This window comes from Poeciliopsis prolifica, unplaced genomic scaffold (genome assembly GCF_027474105.1).
Source record: "Poeciliopsis prolifica strain line A6 unplaced genomic scaffold, Auburn_PproV2 SCAFFOLD024, whole genome shotgun sequence".
Taxonomy (NCBI): Eukaryota; Metazoa; Chordata; class Actinopteri; order Cyprinodontiformes; family Poeciliidae; genus Poeciliopsis; species Poeciliopsis prolifica.
Genome location: NW_026562399.1, coordinates 5,523,032 through 5,540,365, shown reverse-complemented (window position 1 = coordinate 5,540,365; position 17,334 = coordinate 5,523,032). Strand labels below are relative to the sequence as shown.

The following is a 17,334-nucleotide window of genomic DNA, read 5'->3' as shown; positions in this document are numbered from 1 at the left end:
CCGGCCCGGTATCAGTGTCATATGAAACCTGCAGAATCTCTGATCCAAAACATCAAATGTCTCCGGTTCTGGTCCAAATGGACCTTCAGTGCATCACAAACATTTTTATATGAAACCTAGAAGTTGAGAAAATACAACCAGTCGAGACACAGCGCTTTGTTTCTGAGTTTATTCCAAAAAGCCCAGACTCTTATTCTGAAGGGCACTTCCTGTTTGCTTTATGACACAGCATGATTCAAACGTCACAAACACGAATTTATCGAGCAACACGTTTCAGAGAAGAAGAAAAATGCTTCACGTCCAAAACCGACAAACTTGAAGAGGAAGAAATCAGACGAGAGACCATGTTGGACGGACAACCTGGTGACCCCAGCTGGTGACCCCACCCGGATCCAGAAGGTTGCACGTTGAAACCCTCTTAACCTTCAATCGGTTGGAGATCCAGAGTTTGTAGAATGGATCAGACAGGACCAGGCTGGCTTAACGGCAACTCTTTCCTTTTTTGGCTTTAGTCTCTGGGAGAGGAGCTGGAGATGTGTGGAGATGAGATGAACTCAATGTGAGTTCATGGCTGCTCTACTGATCTTCACCGGGTCACTCATCAGGAGAGCTGGTAGATGTTGTTCATCGCCGGCTCCCTCTCCTCTCCTTCGCCATCGTCATGGCGATCTGCCAGCATGAGAACAAGAAGTGAAGCGTCCTTCAGTTTTATGAAGGACGCAAGCGGCTTTAGAAACTCTTACCCTGCTCTTCCTCTTTTCTCTTCAGTGTTCCACCTTGGACCTCATCCTCCTCGTCCTCCTCCTCCTCCTCTTCTTCTGCTCTGCATTCATCAATGTTTTCATACATCACCTGAGGAGAGAAGAAGAGTGGAACAATGAAGCCACAGCCCGTCAGACGACGAGGTTCTCAGATAACCCTCAGCTTCCTCACCTGGTCACTGTGACGCGGCAACATGTCACTGGTCAGGGGGAGGAGTCTTTCGATGAGCTGACCAATGGTTTTAAAGGTGGGTCTGTGGGTGGGCTCCCCACTCCAGCAGAGCTTCATCAGGTGATACCTGAGAGGAAACCAGCTTCGTTACGGTTCCTGCACCAAGATATCTCCTGAAAAGTGAGCATCACCTTCAGAGAAATCCCCATCAAATCAGCATCGTTGTGTCTACCACTAGGTGGTGCATGAGAGCAATACTGATTGTCGAGGGGAGAGGAAATGAGATGGAGGGAAGGAATACCTGATGCTGCTGAGCAAGTTAAGAGTAAAAGCTGTAAAGAAGAGTTCTTTGTTTACTCGTGCTTTTATCGCGTCCCGGCTTCCAAACATAACAAGCATGAAGAAGATTTTTCTCACATTTCATTCGGAGCGAAATCCGGCTGCTCCATGTGGTGGCCATCTTTGATCATCTTGTAGAAGTTGGTATCCACAACAACGTTTGGGTACGGACTCTTACCTGAACAGAGGAACACAGGAAGTGATTCAAAGATGCTCAGGTGCTTGACCCTTTCCTCAGTGAGGTTCAAATCATTGTTTCCGGTTACCCAGAGAGAAGATCTCCCAGAGCAGGACCCCGTAGGACCAGACGTCACTCTGAACTGTGTATAGACACTGAAAGATGCTCTCTGGAGCCATCCACTTCACCGGCAGCCGGGCCTGTCAAAATAAAACACCAAATTTCAAGCTAAAGTTCCCTTTGGAACCGAGGAATCAGTCTGCGTTGAGTTAAACTACTGACATTTCCCTGAACGATGTAGCTGTCGTCGTTTTGAATGTCTCGAGCCAAACCGAAGTCACAGATCTTTGCCACCCGACAGTCGGTCAGCAGGACGTTCCTCGCCGCCACGTCTCTGTGGATGCACTGGACCAACAACAGGTGAGAGATACAGGTCAGAGGACTTTCAGCATTTCAAACACATTCTGCCTCATCCTCACGCTGTTGCAGCTCTTAAACCGGATCTAGGACTGGACTGGGAACCAGGCTTGGCTGGATTCTGGTTCTGAGACATTCCTGAACTGATTTATTGCGTGTGTATGTCGGGGTGTGTTCTCACATTTCTGGAGGACAGGAAGTCCAATCCCTGAGCCACGTGGTAGGAAAACCTCAGGAGGTCACAGAGGGACAGGCTCACCATGTGCTCACCTGACAGAGAAGCCCAGGTGAGCTCAGGTGAAAGTGCAGGTGAAAGCAGGTGCATCCAGGTGGGCTCAGTCTTACCTGGCTCATTTGGACCTGGAATCAGGGCCGGTTGCATCTCCTGGTACTCTGACCAGCACGAGATCCCACTGTCACTGCAGGTCACATGATTGGATGTTATGATTCACCTGACCAGGTCTTACAGGTGGAGAGACACTAACTAGCAGGGACTCATCAGCAGATTTAAATAGTAAAAATCTGACTTTAAATCATCTGACAGCTTGGCTGTTTTGACGACCAGACTAACTGGAAACCCCAGAAAGAGCAGATGACCTCTGACCTCCGTAGCCTTTCCGGCTGTCCTGTCAAGTTCTTATAGAAGACCTCATCTCCAACCTCGTCTATGGTGATCATGGACGCCATGAAGTCTGGCGCGTGAGTCCGTAGGAAGTTGAGTAGGTCGCCATGGCTACAGTACTCTGTGATCATTAGCATGGGGCCTGTCGGGGTCAAAGGTTAAGAGATATGAGTCAAAGTGTTTTAGTTAATAACAAACATGAAAGAATCAATAAACCAGTGTGCAGAGCCTTCATCTGAAACCTGAAGTGTCTCTTGGATGTTCTGATGAACATCGGCAGGCGACACAAACCCAGACAGAGAACATGTCCACACATGGACGTCGCACACCTGAGAGCCGTTGTGATACCTCTCAGGTCCTCTTCAGACTGGGTCAAGATTGGTTATATGATTTCTGAACAGTTTACATTAGATCTAACCTGAACTAAGACTGGTTCTGGGGAGTCTTAAACTTGGTGAGTGACTCACCAGAACTGAACTAACTGAAACTGGTCTAGTTGGACCAGATGTCCGCCGGTAATGGTTTAGACCAGTAACACACCAGTTTCTGGCTGGTTTAGATCAGAGGGGTTCAGACTTTCTCTGGTTCCTGACTGGTTCTGGAATAACTCACAGCCTCCTCCCACAGCCCAAAGGCACAACAGTTCGGCTAATTGGTGTCTGTGTTTGTGTGCGTGGTTGTCTGTCCTGTGATGGACTCTAGACCTGTCCAATGCCACTCAACCCAAACGCAGCTTGAGACAAACTCCACCGATGGACCAGAGCGTTTACATGATACATGGACGGCCATTAAAACCTAGACTAATGCTTAAGAATTTAAGACCGATTACCTCCTTGCGTGCACGCGCCCAGCAGGTTAACAATGTTGTCATGGTAACCAAGATGGCTGAGGATCTTCAGCTCTGACATCAGAGCCTCCCGTTCCTCGGAGTGAGCGCTGGCTGCAAATGAGCACATGAAACTCAGGTGTTTGGTCGCGTGGCAGCCGGGTGCTGACTGTGGAGGCGGGACCACTCACGTTTGAGCATCTTGACAGCAACTCTGGTGGCCTTGTTTTCTGTTCCCAGGCCGTACGCCGTCGCCTCAACAACCTTTCCAAACGCCCCCGAGCCCAGGACGCCCCCTGAAGGACAAAGAGCAAGGACACAGTGAAAAGATGGGAGAGGAAGGTTGAGTACGGCTACACAGAGGTCAAAGGTCCCATTGATACCAAGTCGCAGTTTATCTCGAGGAAACTCCCACTTCTGGTTGTATGGCAGCTGGGTGGGGTCAATGAAGGTGTAGTTGTTGCCATCGTTACTCTCAATGATCTTCCACAGAATTTCATACCTTGGTTTCTAGTTGAAGAGAAGGAGACGGTTTGTCTGTGGTTCTGGTTCCTGTCACCCGCAAAGGACACCAGAACCTGTAATCTCCGGCCCCAGAGGAACTAACCTGTCTGCACTTGTAGAACACAATCAACAGCAGCAGGAGGAGGACGGAGGAGACGCTCAGCGCTCCAATCAAAGCTGGAGTGAAGACGGTGCGAAGTCCTGTGGAACCTGAACGCAGCACCGGATGGACAAAGTTAGCAACTGCTCAGTTTTGGAGGCAGGAGTCAGTTTTAAACCTAATCTGGATTTAGAGACTGAATCCTAATCTGCTGTTAATCCTAATCTGCTCCTTCAGATGAGCCAAGCCGGCCCAGGACACTCTGGTGCCAAGATCAGAGATCTGAGGTTTTCTGAAAAACCTCAGATTTCTGAGGTTTTTCACGTTGGGTTCCTCTGATACTCACGATGAACAAACACTTGATGAGACTCGCCCACCCGGTTGTACGCCAAACACATGACTGTGACATCATCGTCAGGGCTGGACAGAGGGAAGAATGTCCTCACCTCCTCCCCATCCTCTGAGGTTGCAGCAGATGGAGACACCATGTGGTTGGAACTGGGATCACACCTGCAGGAGATCAGAGCTTCATCTTGGCTGCAGATGTTTCTGACCAAAACTTCCCAACAACAACAAATAAAACTTCATGTTCTTCAAGTGCCACTGGCTGCAGCGCCCCCTTCAGGACACACCATGCAGTGCCTGTAGGGGGCACTGGCAGCTCAATTCACATACCTGTCCACCTGGGTGCAGACGGACCAGAGGACCGTGGGCCGGGGGTAACCAGAACCGCTGCACATCAGGGACTGGTTCTGCTGCGTGACGCTGACAGTCGGAGAACCTGCAGGGTTTGGATCAGATCGAACGGTTCACCACCACAAAAAACCCAAAGAGACAATAGGACGTAGAAAAGGTGGAACTGGTTCTTACGGTAGATCCGGAGGTCCACATCCTGCGACCCGTTAAAGAACAAGTTAGAAAAATTAAAAGAATATCGACCGCCATCTTCTTGACGAACTCGCCGCACCAGAAGGTTGGCCTCTGACCTGTTCCAACAATAATGCCACCTTAAAACAAGTCACAGACCTTATATGCATACCACCTTAAAAAGCAACTAAATGTGACCAAAAATATCTCCTTCAGTCATTAAATAAAATCCCTTCTTAGCACTGAAACCTCCATGGCTGCACTAAAATACCACATTAACTCTCATCAACAATGTCAAGTTGAAATACCAGCAATACCACCTTAAAACACATTTCCAGAACCACCAACGTAAAGTGGTTCCAAACATTCCAACTTAACAAACATAAATGTTAAAAGAGCTTCACTAAAAACATTGTCACATGATTAAGGTGGTATGTAGCTATTGTTTTAAAGGTGGTATGGAAGGTTAGGTTTATTTTAAATTTGTTAAGGTGGTCAGACTGAAATATTGGTAGGCTATTTTTAAGGTGGTAGGTTTGTGGCTCTATAATGACTGCAGTAGTTGTTAAGGTGACAGCGCAGCTGGCTTTTTTTTCATATACTGTTCAATTTTAAAGGTGGTGTGGAAGTTGTATTCCTTAAGGTGGTATTGATGATTATTGGACTTTCCAAGGTGGTAGTGCAGCCGGTGTGGGTAGTTAAGGTAGTATTGTCAGGTTTATGGAGGTGTGACTAGCATGGTTTCTTTATTTGTGGGTTTCGAGTGGAATTGTTGTTTTGCAGAGTTTTAAGGTGGAATGGTTGGAATACCTGTTGGCAGTAGCAGTGTAGCTTCTCTCATACACACTGCTGCCATCATTGTTTACGTGTTCCGGTGTCGTCCAGTGATGCTGTCTGATTGGAGGATAGCCCTCCATGACGAAGGTCAGGGTCAGGTCTCCACCTTCGAACACTTCCACCGTCCTGCAGCCGCTGCCTCTGCTCCCGTTAAACACCAGTTCTCTCTGCAGCTCCTCCGAACCGAAGCTGACGTTAGCCGCTGGCTCCCCAGTCGTCTCCTCCCTGCTGAAGTTGCCAGGCAGATCATCGGAGACCTGCTGGGTGTTGGCAGTCTGAAGGTAGATCCTCAGGTAAGGGTGATCTGATGAAGAGGAGGAAGAGAAGACAGCGTGAAGGTTTTCTCCAGATGTCTGGTCCGGTTTCATGGACCAGACATGAGACTGGTCCATCGCCTTGATATTGACTGATTACTAACCCAATACGGTCAGGTGGGTGGTTGCCTTGGCAACCCCAGCTCTGCCATAAGCAGCACAGGTGTACAGACCGCTGTGTTGACGGTTGACAGCAGAGACGGTCAGAGTGCTGCTGATGTGAAAGTACCCATTGATGTAGGACTTGGTTTCACTGACTGCCAGGTCCTAAAACAACCAAACTACCTGTTAGAGGCAGACAGGTGAGCCAGTCAGGACCAAAGAGACACAGGTGAACTCTGGCTGCTCACCTTTGTGTGTGGGTAAGTCCAGGCGATGGTGTAGCTGTGAGAAGGGTTGCTGCTCTGACAGGTGACGGTAAACGGTTCTCCTGGTAGACGGATCCACTCACCCTGGCTCACAGCGATGGAGGGAGGAGGGTCCACTGCAGACAGATTGGTAGTGGGTGAGGCAGAGACTCGTTGGTACCAGACAGGTAGACAGACAGGTGTGTAGAGAGACAGGTGTCTTACTGGGAGCCACCATCAGGGCAAACGGCTCTGATCGGAACTCTCGCCCATTCCTCCAACCTGAACAGGCGTATTGGCCTTTGAAGGACATCCTCACATGTTTGATCAAGGCTCCCTTTTGAGGGTCTAAGGTGACGTTCATACCTGGGGGCAGGCCCCGCCCCCTACCCCCACCCTCTGATTGGAGGGTGAGATCTGTGACAGCTGGGTCAGTCAGCAGACACTTGTACAGGAAGTCGTCACCCTCTTTAGGATAGCTAGATGTGTAGCGAGGCGTGACAAACACAGCAGAGTTGTTACCTGGATCTGACAGAGGAGAATGTTGGGAAATGAGGTAATGTCAGTGATGTCATTGAGGTAAACAGGAAGGTCACCGGGCCTGCTTACCTTTGACATACAGGTGTATCCAGGTGTTCAGGTGTTCCAGGCTCTGGTTGGCGTACCTGCAATGGTACGTACCAGTGTGTCTGAGAGACACACTTTTGATCTGCAAGGTGTTCTGACAATTCCTCGGTAATGGACGAAACGCAGTGGTGGATATGTTCACCAACCCATCACCAAGGCAACTAAGCTGGACCTCAGAGCCGGCAGTCAGAACGACCGCTGACCGGTTTGGTTGGAAGATTGAGTTTAATTGGATCAGTGTTGGTCCTGGAGGTTCTGAAACGAGAAGACACGACAAATTCCGGTAAACCAACACCTGAAACAGGTAAAGTGCATACTTGAGGACACCAAGTGGTGCTCAACACCAGGTGGTGCTCACAAGTCAGAACCTGTTGGACACCCGCCGCGCTTGGCAGGTTCAGATAAACCTCGTCTATGCTGACCCTTAAACAGACAGGTGTGTGAACACACAGGTGTTGAGTTAATCATAAACAGGAAGCCAAAGTTGCAGCAAAAATGTCAAATTTTATTTAAAATCAGAGGAACAGAGCAATTAAAGCCCAAAGCAATTTAGAGCTTGAACAGTTAGTTTTACAGTTTAAAACATCACATTAATCAATTCATTAATTATTAAACGCAAAGGCTAATTGGTTAATTAAGAAATTTGCTCAGCCTTGAGAAGAACATTAGATTCAACTGCATGTCTGATTTCAAAGAATCTGATTGGTGTCATGGAGAGACAGAGATCTGATTGGCTGGTTGTGGGCAGTCGGAGGATCTCATTGGCCGAGAGCGGTGGGTTTCTTGTTGATTTCCTGCAGCTGGGTGGCGATGCGTGACGTCTGCAGTAGTAAAGCCTGGTGGTTCTCCACCAGCAGGTTCTGGTGCCGGGCCAGGTTCTGCAGGTTCTGGATTTGCAGGGAGCCCTGAGGGTGAGTCCAGGTGAGTTCAATCAGAATGAATCAGAACCAATCATGAGCAGAAGGTTCTTGTCGGTCCTCATCTATGGGACCAGTTCCAAGCTGACCCAGAAATCTGATCCAGATGTTCTGGAGGTTAGCTAAAGCTAAAGCTAATAGATTAAATAAAAATGTCTCATAAACTAGACAACAAGCTTAACCGGACCTAGCTGAGCTAAACTGGGCTACCTGGGCTGACTGGGCTGGACGTACCTGGTTGACTAGAAGGCTGAGCTGCTGCACAACCTGGGCTTGGTGCTTGGCCTGCTCCTCCTGGACTTCAACCAACCGGGTCAGCCGCTCCAGAACCTGTGCTCCCCAAATGTCGCCCTGCTCCTGGTTCTGAACCAGTTCTGAGATCCTCGGGGCAGCAGGGTCGAGCCCTGGTTGGTCGGGAGTCTGGGCGGCGCCCATCGTCATGGCAGCGGGTCGGCGGTCACCTGCAGCGAAGATGACCATGAAACTTTACAGAGTCCGGCTCTGTTAGTCTCCTGGTCAGAAACCATGACGACAGTTTCCAGGTGAGGGCAGCTCAGGTGAGTTTAGACATTCAGAAACTACAAATATTTCATGAAACCAAAAGATGCAGAGAGATCAATGGAAACGCAAAAATGAGACTTCATTTGAAAACCAAAGCCTGCGCAGCCCGACCTGAAAGCATGAACCAGTTCTCTGGAACGGCCACCAAAGGGCAGCAGTGAGTTCAGGCAGGACAGTGAAAGAAGTTGGATAAAAACAAAAAGTGATTGAGGCCCAATGGTTTCTGGGAGGAAAGAGAGGTTTGAGGTTCTACCGCAAGATCTGCTGCTGCAAAAACCTCGACTGCAACAGCAATGCTCACAACACACACACACACACACACACACACACACACACACACACACACACACACACACCCCTATGTGTGTGTGTGTGTGTGTGTGTGTATCTTTATGTATGCAGGTTGTAAAAGTATTCATACCCCTTGAACTTTTCTATATTTTGTCATAAACACATTTCACTGGAATTTAATATGAAATATCTACACAAAGTGTTTTATAAGTAGAAATGATTCATGATTCAAAATATTTTTTACAAATAAAAACTGAAAAGTGCAGAAAACGTATTTACCCCTGCTTTTCTCAGAGGTCAACCAGTTGCCTTCAGAAGTTGCCTGATGATTCCTAATGACTAAGTAGAGTTCAGATGTGAGTAATCTAATCTAATCCCAGTGTTATTCCAGCTGATTTGGAGCAAACGGCATCATGGAGGAGCAAGCAGAGCGCTCTGGAAGTCCAAAGGAGGCTGATGCTTTGAACGTCTCACCGTCCAATCAGAAACCAAAGAGTCTGCTCCGGTGGAACCAAAGCACAGCCTAGTCAAAGTCCAGCTAAACTTCCAGGCTGAACAAGGAGAGCTCTGATCAGATGGAGATAAACCGAGATGGAGACTCTGGACCAGATGATCCGCAGCAACGAGGTCGACAATCAGAAGAAGGCTTCAATTAAAGGAAGCTATCAGAAGTGATGTTAAAAGTTAGCTGTGTGATGGAAAGATTACAATACAGTCACATCTGTTAGTCATGTCATATGAAATGCTTGTGAACTCTCACCAAAAGAACTATTTGGGTTACATGCACAAGGTTGGAAGTTTGTTATCCACAGCTGCCTTCTCTTATCCTTGCATAAAGTCCATGTTTTGTCTCTTCCTGGCAGAGCTTTGCATCCAGTCTGGCTTGATTATTGGTTGTCTTATGAGCTCTCTGAGTTGTGCACAATTCATGAATGAACCTGATTGACTGATTCTACCTGAACAGTGCTTGGAAAAAGTTTTTTTTTTTTTTCCACGACAGACGTGAGCAGTTTGCTATGTTGGATTCAGCAAACGTAAGGAAGGAGGATTTTTGGTCAGACCAGAACTAAACTGAACTTTGTGATCTGAATGCAAAACGCTGAACATCCCTCTGAATGACATGGATATGGTCGGGTTCTGGTTAGGTTCTGGTCTCCGGTGTGAGTGTGTGTGTGGCTGTGTTGCGGGTTCAGCCTGCAGGATCCTCCAGGCAGCAGATGTTTCCTGTTTGGATCAGAGCCGCCTCCAGTGAACAGATCTGCTGCAGAACTTCATGTGACCGTTGGAGACGTCATCGGGTTTCATAATCTGCGAAAAGCTGAACTGAAACTGCACACACACACGGACACTCTGGCAGCGTGTCGCCATGTTGGAATGGACCCAAAGTTCACTGAAGCTCCTCAGGCCCGGTTGAATCTGCTGATCCCACAGTGTTTAACCTGGACAGCTGGTCCGGATTTGGTTTTGGTCCAGTTAGGGGCTCAAGTTAAGTGAAGTTTATTTGTAAAGCACATTTAAGCAGCAAAGCTCTTGAAGATGATTTACATCATAAAATATTAAACTGTCATCTACAAATTTTCAATTTGATCAATAATCATCATCGGAATCTTCAAGAATAAAAATCAATTATATTGATCAAAGTTTCTAAAGTAACTGACCAGCTGGGTTTTCTAGATTTAAAGGAACTCGGGGTTTCAGCTATTTTTTTCAGTTTTCTGGAAGTTTGTTCCAGATCTGTGATGTGTAGAAGCTGAATGCTGCTTCTCCATGTTCTGCTCTGCAACAGAACCAGAACCAGCAGGTTGATCCAGCAGCAGCATCAGATCTTTAATTTGTTCAGTGATTTCTAAACGACCACCAGTATTTGAAATCTCTTCTCACAGAGAAGGAACGTAGAACTGGATGCTGTGCTGTATCTTCCTGGTTTTAGTCTGAACTTCAGCAGCAGCGTTCTGGATCGGCAGCGTTCTGGATCGGTAGCGTTCTGGATCAGCACCGTTCTGGATCAGCACCGTTCTGGATCAGCACCGTTCTGGATCGGCAGCGTTCTGGATCAGCACCGTTCTGGATCAGCACTGTCCTGGATCAGCACTGTTCTGGATCAGCAGCGTTCTGGATCAGCACCGTTCTGCATCAGCAGCGTTCTGGATCAGCACCGTTCTGCATCGGCAGCGTTCTGGATCGGCAGCGTTCTGGATCGGCACCGTTCTGGATCGGTAGCGTTCTGGATCAGCACCGTTCTGGATCAGCACCGTTCTGGATCGGCACCGTTCTGGATCGGCACCGTTCTGGATCGGCACCGTTCTGGATCAGCACTGTTCTGGATCGGCAGCGTTCTGGATCAGCACTGTTCTGGATCAGCACTGTTCTGGATCAGCAGCGTTCTGGATCAGCACCGTTCTGCATCGGCAGCGTTCTGGATCGGCAGCGTTCTGGATCAGCACCCGTTCTGCATCGGCAGCGTTCTGGATCGGCAGCGTTCTGGATCAGCATTGTTCTGTATCGGCAGCGTTCTGGATCAGCAGCGTTCTGGATCAGCACCGTTCTGCATCGGCAGCGTTCTGGATCGGCAGCGTTCTGGATCGGCAGCGTTCTGGATCATCGATTTGTTAGTCAGACCTGTGAAGACGCTGCTGCAGGCATCGGTGCCACTTCAGAGAAACGCCTGGATGAGTTTCTCTGATGGTGAGACATCAGTCCTCTGATCCTGGAAACGTTCTTCAGCTGATAGAAGAACGTTGCACTTTGGAACCGTCTTTATGTGGCTCTGAAGGGTCAGGTCAGAGTTCAGAGGTCATCCTGATTTCTAGTTTCCAGCTGGAGCAACTGAATCTGTTCAATAACTCTAAATATATAAATCTAGATCAACTCTAGTTCTATCAATCTAGATCTATAGCTCTAGACATATTAATCTAGATCTATGTCTGTGGATCTGTAACTCTTTTTTCCAAAGATGCTGCATCCTCTCATGTTTCTGTTCAGTGATTGGACGGTTTTGTTCTGGTTCTTTCTGATCTGCACAATCAGAAGTTTCCATGGAGACAGAGGCAGGTTAATCCCCCACCCCCACCCCCACCCCCCCACCCCCAACTGCAGGTGGATCCACCAGCAGTGGGCGCTCTCTGCCCTCCTCTTCCTCTATGAGGCTTTCAGGTCAGTTCCTGACTCCAGGTCTTTGTTGCATTTGGATCAGATCATCCGGTGAAGCTGATCACTGGATGGTGATCCAGTGCTCTAGAACCTGAACACTGGCCCTGGCACCAGGTTTCTGACCCGGTTCAGGCCCATGGGTCGGGAGCGGCGCTGAGCTGATGCAGGTCCTATTGTCCCACTTCTGTTTTGGGAGAAAGTTCTGCAGTTGGTTTCAGATCGGAGGGAGAAGTGAAGAAACCTCAGAGAGCCAGGAAACACATTCGACCACAAACCGCACACACACACACACACACACACACACACACACACACACAGAGACACCACACACACACACACACACACACACACACACACGGACCCCCCCATTGATTCTCCCACTTCCTCCTCTGACTTCTTCTTTGGTCTGAACTCTGCGGCACGTTAAAGGAACCGGTTACCACGCCGACATGTTTACACCCAACTCTCTGGTATTTATAGGTCCAACTGAGGAGGAGTGGGGGCCGAGGGGGTCGGCTACAGAACCACTGGTGATGGGTCGGTACCAACAGTCCGGAACAGGAGCGACTTCAGGCTGAACGTGGAGCAGATTGGGTCCAGTTCATTTTCAGGGATCCGGTTCCATCTTGGTCCGGTTCTCCTGGGTGTCAGAGGTCAGGCTCTGCAACAGAACCTGTTTGCGGTTCTGGACCTGACGGGTGTTTTTCTGAATCAGAACCAGAAGCGGTGAGCCGGGATTACGTCAGACAGTAAACCCGGTGGTTCTGTTCGGTTTCATGTTGACATCCCATCATAAACAATCAGGGTATAAAATAACTGACCATGGCAACAGGTCACCTTCAGTCAGGACTCAGCTGTCTGAGCAGAACCAGAACCAGAACCGGCACACCTACAGTTGCTGAGGTTTTAACGTGTGAAACATCAGAGAAAATTTACGATAAGAAATTTCTACAGATTTACGTCTCCATGTTTGTTATGATTCAGATAATCAGAGTAGATCCTCCCTGAGCTGCTGCTGCTGAAACGCACCAAAAACATCCAATAAGAGGCAGGAGGCGGGGCTTAGTGCTGTCAATCAACATCATGTACTCACTGCTAAACATGCTGATGACGGAGAAAGAATTCACTGTTAGGAAAATTGTAATGGAAAGCTAGAATAGCAGCGGGGTAGCATAGCCACCAGTGACTGCTCTCAATGGTGGCTATGCTAACTAGAGAGCAACTGGTAGCTCTGCTAATACAGGCTCTGCTAGCATAGAGCAACTGGGGAGTGAACAGCGCGCAACAGTGACTGACAGCGCTAAGCACACAAAGACACGCAGCTGTTTGTTAGTTTCCCCCAAGTAGAAACGTTCAGCGATCGAACGCAAACTTGAAACCATTCAGATCAAAACAGGAAACACGTTATGTCACAAAAATGATAAAAACTTCAGTTTGGACCTTTTATAAGTCCAAACTGAGCTATAATAATAATAATAATAATAATAATAATAATAATAATAATAATAATAATATATTATTAATAATAATAATTATTATTATTACTATTATTATTTATAATAATAATTATTATTATTATATAAAAATAATTTATTATTATTGTTATTATTATTATTATGACTATCAATAATAATATTAAGCTTATTTTGTTATTATTATTATTGTATCAATAACAATAATGATTATTATTATTCATATTATTGTTGTTGTTTTAGAGGAGATCTGTTTTCAGATTATTTGTCTCATAAACTTCACCAACATGGAGACAAATTAATGAACCTGGAAAAATAAATTATGTAAAAGCATTTGTCACATTTTCTCCTTTAAACTTGTGTTTTTAATGTTACTGTTGTCAAAACCTGAACCATTCATTGGACTCTGCTTCGTCCCAAAGGTGTCATCACCATGGCAACCTGCTTGTGGTCTGCTGTCTGAACGGCTGTTTGGGGCCCTGCAGGAACCAAACCTGCAGAATCAGAACCAGAACCTGCAACTGTTTCAGGTGTGACTTCCTGTTGGGTCATGTGACCTGCAGCCGCTTACTGCTTATGAAACATCAAAGGTACATTTGGACTGAGTCGCCTCACCAGAACCAGAACTGGGCCAGATCCAGACCAAAAACTGGACCAGAACCAGAGCCAGACACAGATATGGTGCTGTCAGGCAGCACCATGTTCTGGCCGGAACGGGTCACTCAGAACCAGCGTCTGATTTGTTCACTCTGCAGTGGAGCTAGTTAGTGGCCGGGTTCTGGTTCTGAGCCTGGTCCAAACGATTCTGAGAAGCTTCTTCTGGTCAGAATTAGTTTAACAAACATTTCTGATCCATAAATATTCATATTTAATAAACCAGTTTTTATGTTTCAGGATTATTTTTATTTCGCTTTTATTAGGTAAAACAGTAAATCTGTAAAAGCAGCGGCTGAATAATCATCAAATCATAAATCAATAATCATCAAATCATAAATCAATAATCAGCATTAGGTTATTAAATGGTGACCTAAGGATTCATTAGTTATTTATCTTTCATGTAAACACTAATTATGCAGGGATAAACAGCTAATTATTGACTTACTTGAATTACGATCAGCTGAGTTTATAGGAAACATTAAATCAAATTATTAGTTTGAACAGATTCTGTTTATCATCAAATCTATTTTAGGAAGAAAATGAAAAACATTTTCTCATGAAATCATCAGTTTGTTGTTTTTATTAGTAAGTTTGAAAAGTAAGTGAACCCCATGAACCTGCCTGGTTTCATTTCCACATTAATTCAACTAAGGTATTAAACCGACAGGTAACAAAAGGTCATTAACATTTATGAACAACTCAGTCATATTAATGCTTAATAATCATTAAGCAGATTTAAAAAAAAAAAAATATCTAACAGCTAATGTGTTTGGTTTAATAATCTGATAAAATCATCAGATTATTAATGAACCTGTTCTGATGTATTGGAACCATTTTGGGTAATTAATGTGCTTCAGAGTTTAATAAGTGAGTAAGAAATTATTATCTGACCTGCAGCAGCGCAGCCACCGAGGGCGATCAACAGCAGCAGTGAATGGAGCCTCATCTCTCTCTCTCTCTCTCTCTCTCTCTCAGGCTGAAGCCAGAGTGAATCTGACTGAAGGAGAAACTTCCTCTTGAAACAAACTCACCTCCTTCTCCGTCTCCTCCTCCTCCTTTTGGTCACATGATCTGATTCTGCAATCAACACCATCAAACAGTTTTCCAACCGACCAGTTCAGGTTTGGATCAGACTGGGCCAGAAGTTCTTCTGATCCAACCTGGAGTGACTGGGAGTCCAGACACGTTGAGGTCATTGCTGAATTATCTGGTTGTTCAATATGAATTCATTAAAATTGTAGAGTTGCTCTAAGGAGCTGATCGACCCAAAACTGCAAACAAAATAGAACGATTTGAATTACAAACAGTTAAAAAATAATCCGGATTCTGGTTTTCTTTTACATATTATTATATTCAATCTGAATCTGATGCTCGTGTCTCTATGAATCTGAGATGTTTGTAAACATTATGAGAACGATGAAGATGATCTCAGCAGCAGGAGGAAAGACAGGAGGGGGCAGAGCAACAATATATGCATAGGAAATTTATCAGTTATTCTTATTCTGAGACTCTTTGTTTGTAGAGTCTTACAGGTAGAAAAAATATGGTTAAACTATTTAGTCTTCCAAGGTGGACCTTTTTCTTTGACTCCAAAACAATAGAATAAAACTCTTTCACAGAAACACAATATTCAACAATTTGTACATCGAGTAAAACACTTTGGATGCTGCAGGCAAATGTTATCATTTAGTTTGGCTAAGAATAATTATTGCCCTGTCAATGAATGACTTCTAATGGATGTTCTGTAGTTACCAGAACACAATAACGCCTTCACAAACTATTACCTGCTATTCTACCTGTCACTGAAAGTATTCTTAAAAGATTGTCTGTTTAGTCTGCAGCTCATGTGACCAAAACACTCAACAGTTAAAACTCGAGTTTAACATTTTAACTCAACTGGGTATTCTGAAATGTTCTCTGGAAACATTTCTTCAAAATACAGCCAGTGTTTTAAGCAAAACTAAAACTGAGCTGAGTGTCCACCAATAACCCGAGGAATTTAAAATTAGCCACAGTTTCACCAGGTTTGGCCATCGAGTGAAACTGGAACCACTTTCAGGTCTTGTTTATGTCATTTACGTAGCTCCACTTCCTAAAGGAGATTTTAAAAAAAATGCATAGTGTTTTGTGAGGGACTTTATCTATTGCGGTTCCAGTGATGCCAGAATTCATAATAAATAACAAAGGCGTTGCGGTGTCTCATTGAGTAATGTGATTATGTTAGTTGTGTTACCACCGCCACGCCACTAGAGGCGCCCATCCATTTTACACCCTCGTCCCTTTTGGGGTCTGGCACCTGTCTCCAAGCGAGACATCTCGGACGAGGCAGGGGACGGCCAGGACGGGTCACCAGTCCATCACAAGTTTGAGGAAAACATAATAAGTGTTATTTTTCCTACAATAATTAGAATAAAAAGCGTTTCTATCATTTCTTTAAACTGAAATAGATTCTAATGAGACAACAAGTAGATTAGAACTCATCACGTTCAACACAAACCAGTGTGTTGACCTTGGAGGTTACTTTAGTATTTTAATTCAAACTAAATGTCAAAAACACAGGTACAGTGAAACTGGTGACCCGGTTTGTGGTGTTGGCACCTGATCCGATTAGAAACCAGAGGCCGCTGCAGACAAAAAAACCATAAACACAGAAAAAAAACCTGATTCAGCTAAAGGGACATTCCACCTGATTACCCAAAACCTGCAGCCGTTTAATCTGGATTAGGAACCAGATTATTGTGCTGTGACTGTGGAATAATCTAGTGCTGGTCTGAAATCATGTTCTTCATGATGAGGGTGAAATAAACTGGAATGTTCAGATGATTCTGCACCAACTGCTCAATGTTAGCGAGCTAACTGGTTCATGCTAACAGCTTTCCATCACTGAACATGAACTGTTAAAGACTCACGTTTCAATCATCATTTACTTCTGAAAAACGAAAACTGATAAAGCTCTAAATGAATAACATGAATTGTATTAAATATTTTACTACAAACTGATGGTTTCCATTGATTGATAAGCTTTAGTAATGGAAAGTTCAGCAGCTACAGGTGTGCTATATTTTGTTAGTGAACACACTCAAGTGTGTAAGATGATGGATGGGGGGGAAGCATTATTAGGGCCAAGAAACATACAGCATATAACTCAGAGACAAAAGTAGTGGATGATGTTAAAGATAAAAAAAAAAAACAATTTCCCACGTTGGAGCAACTCCTGATGCGTGGTTGTACAGTGTAAAAAAAAAAAAAAACCTTCAACTATGGGAAAAGCTGAAAGATAAATATGAGTAGCCTCACCTAGGCCTGTTTAATGACTGTCACATATTCTTAAGAAATAAATTTACAGATGAGGAACCTTTACTGACGTGTTTCACA

The 17,334-nt window shown here is 45.4% G+C and overlaps 1 protein-coding gene across 1 annotated transcript; it reads right to left on the bottom strand.

The window, feature by feature from the left end:
* Positions 1-154: 154 nt before the first annotated feature.
* On the bottom strand, positions 155-14,964 carry csf1rb (colony stimulating factor 1 receptor, b). Its single transcript, XM_055046930.1, has 22 exons — positions 14,851-14,964; positions 6,894-7,166; positions 6,510-6,812; positions 6,288-6,421; positions 6,042-6,204; positions 5,597-5,927; positions 4,790-4,905; positions 4,595-4,700; positions 4,266-4,429; positions 3,923-4,029; positions 3,699-3,825; positions 3,507-3,611; positions 3,319-3,429; positions 2,472-2,631; positions 2,213-2,286; positions 2,049-2,137; positions 1,733-1,855; positions 1,539-1,650; positions 1,351-1,450; positions 934-1,060; positions 744-852; positions 155-669 (listed from the first exon to the last, which is right to left on the bottom strand). Exons 1-22 carry the CDS (start codon positions 14,903-14,905, stop codon positions 602-604), a joined length of 3,057 nt encoding a protein of 1,018 aa, XP_054902905.1. The 5' UTR covers positions 14,906-14,964; the 3' UTR covers positions 155-601.
* Positions 14,965-17,334: the final 2,370 nt, after the last annotated feature.

Bases quoted from the DNA above. Each gene is read 5' to 3' on its own strand.
- csf1rb (XM_055046930.1), bottom strand. From the start codon at position 14,905: ATGAGGCTCCATTCACTGCTGCTGTTGATCGCCCTCGGTGGCTGCGCT. The intron at 2,287-2,471 runs GTCAGAGGTCAT...TGTGACCTGCAG, and splicing joins CAGCCGGAAAGGCTACGGAG to TGACAGTGGGATCTCGTGCT. The intron at 2,138-2,212 runs GTAAGACTGAGC...CTTCTCTGTCAG, and splicing joins TCCAGGTCCAAATGAGCCAG to GTGAGCACATGGTGAGCCTG.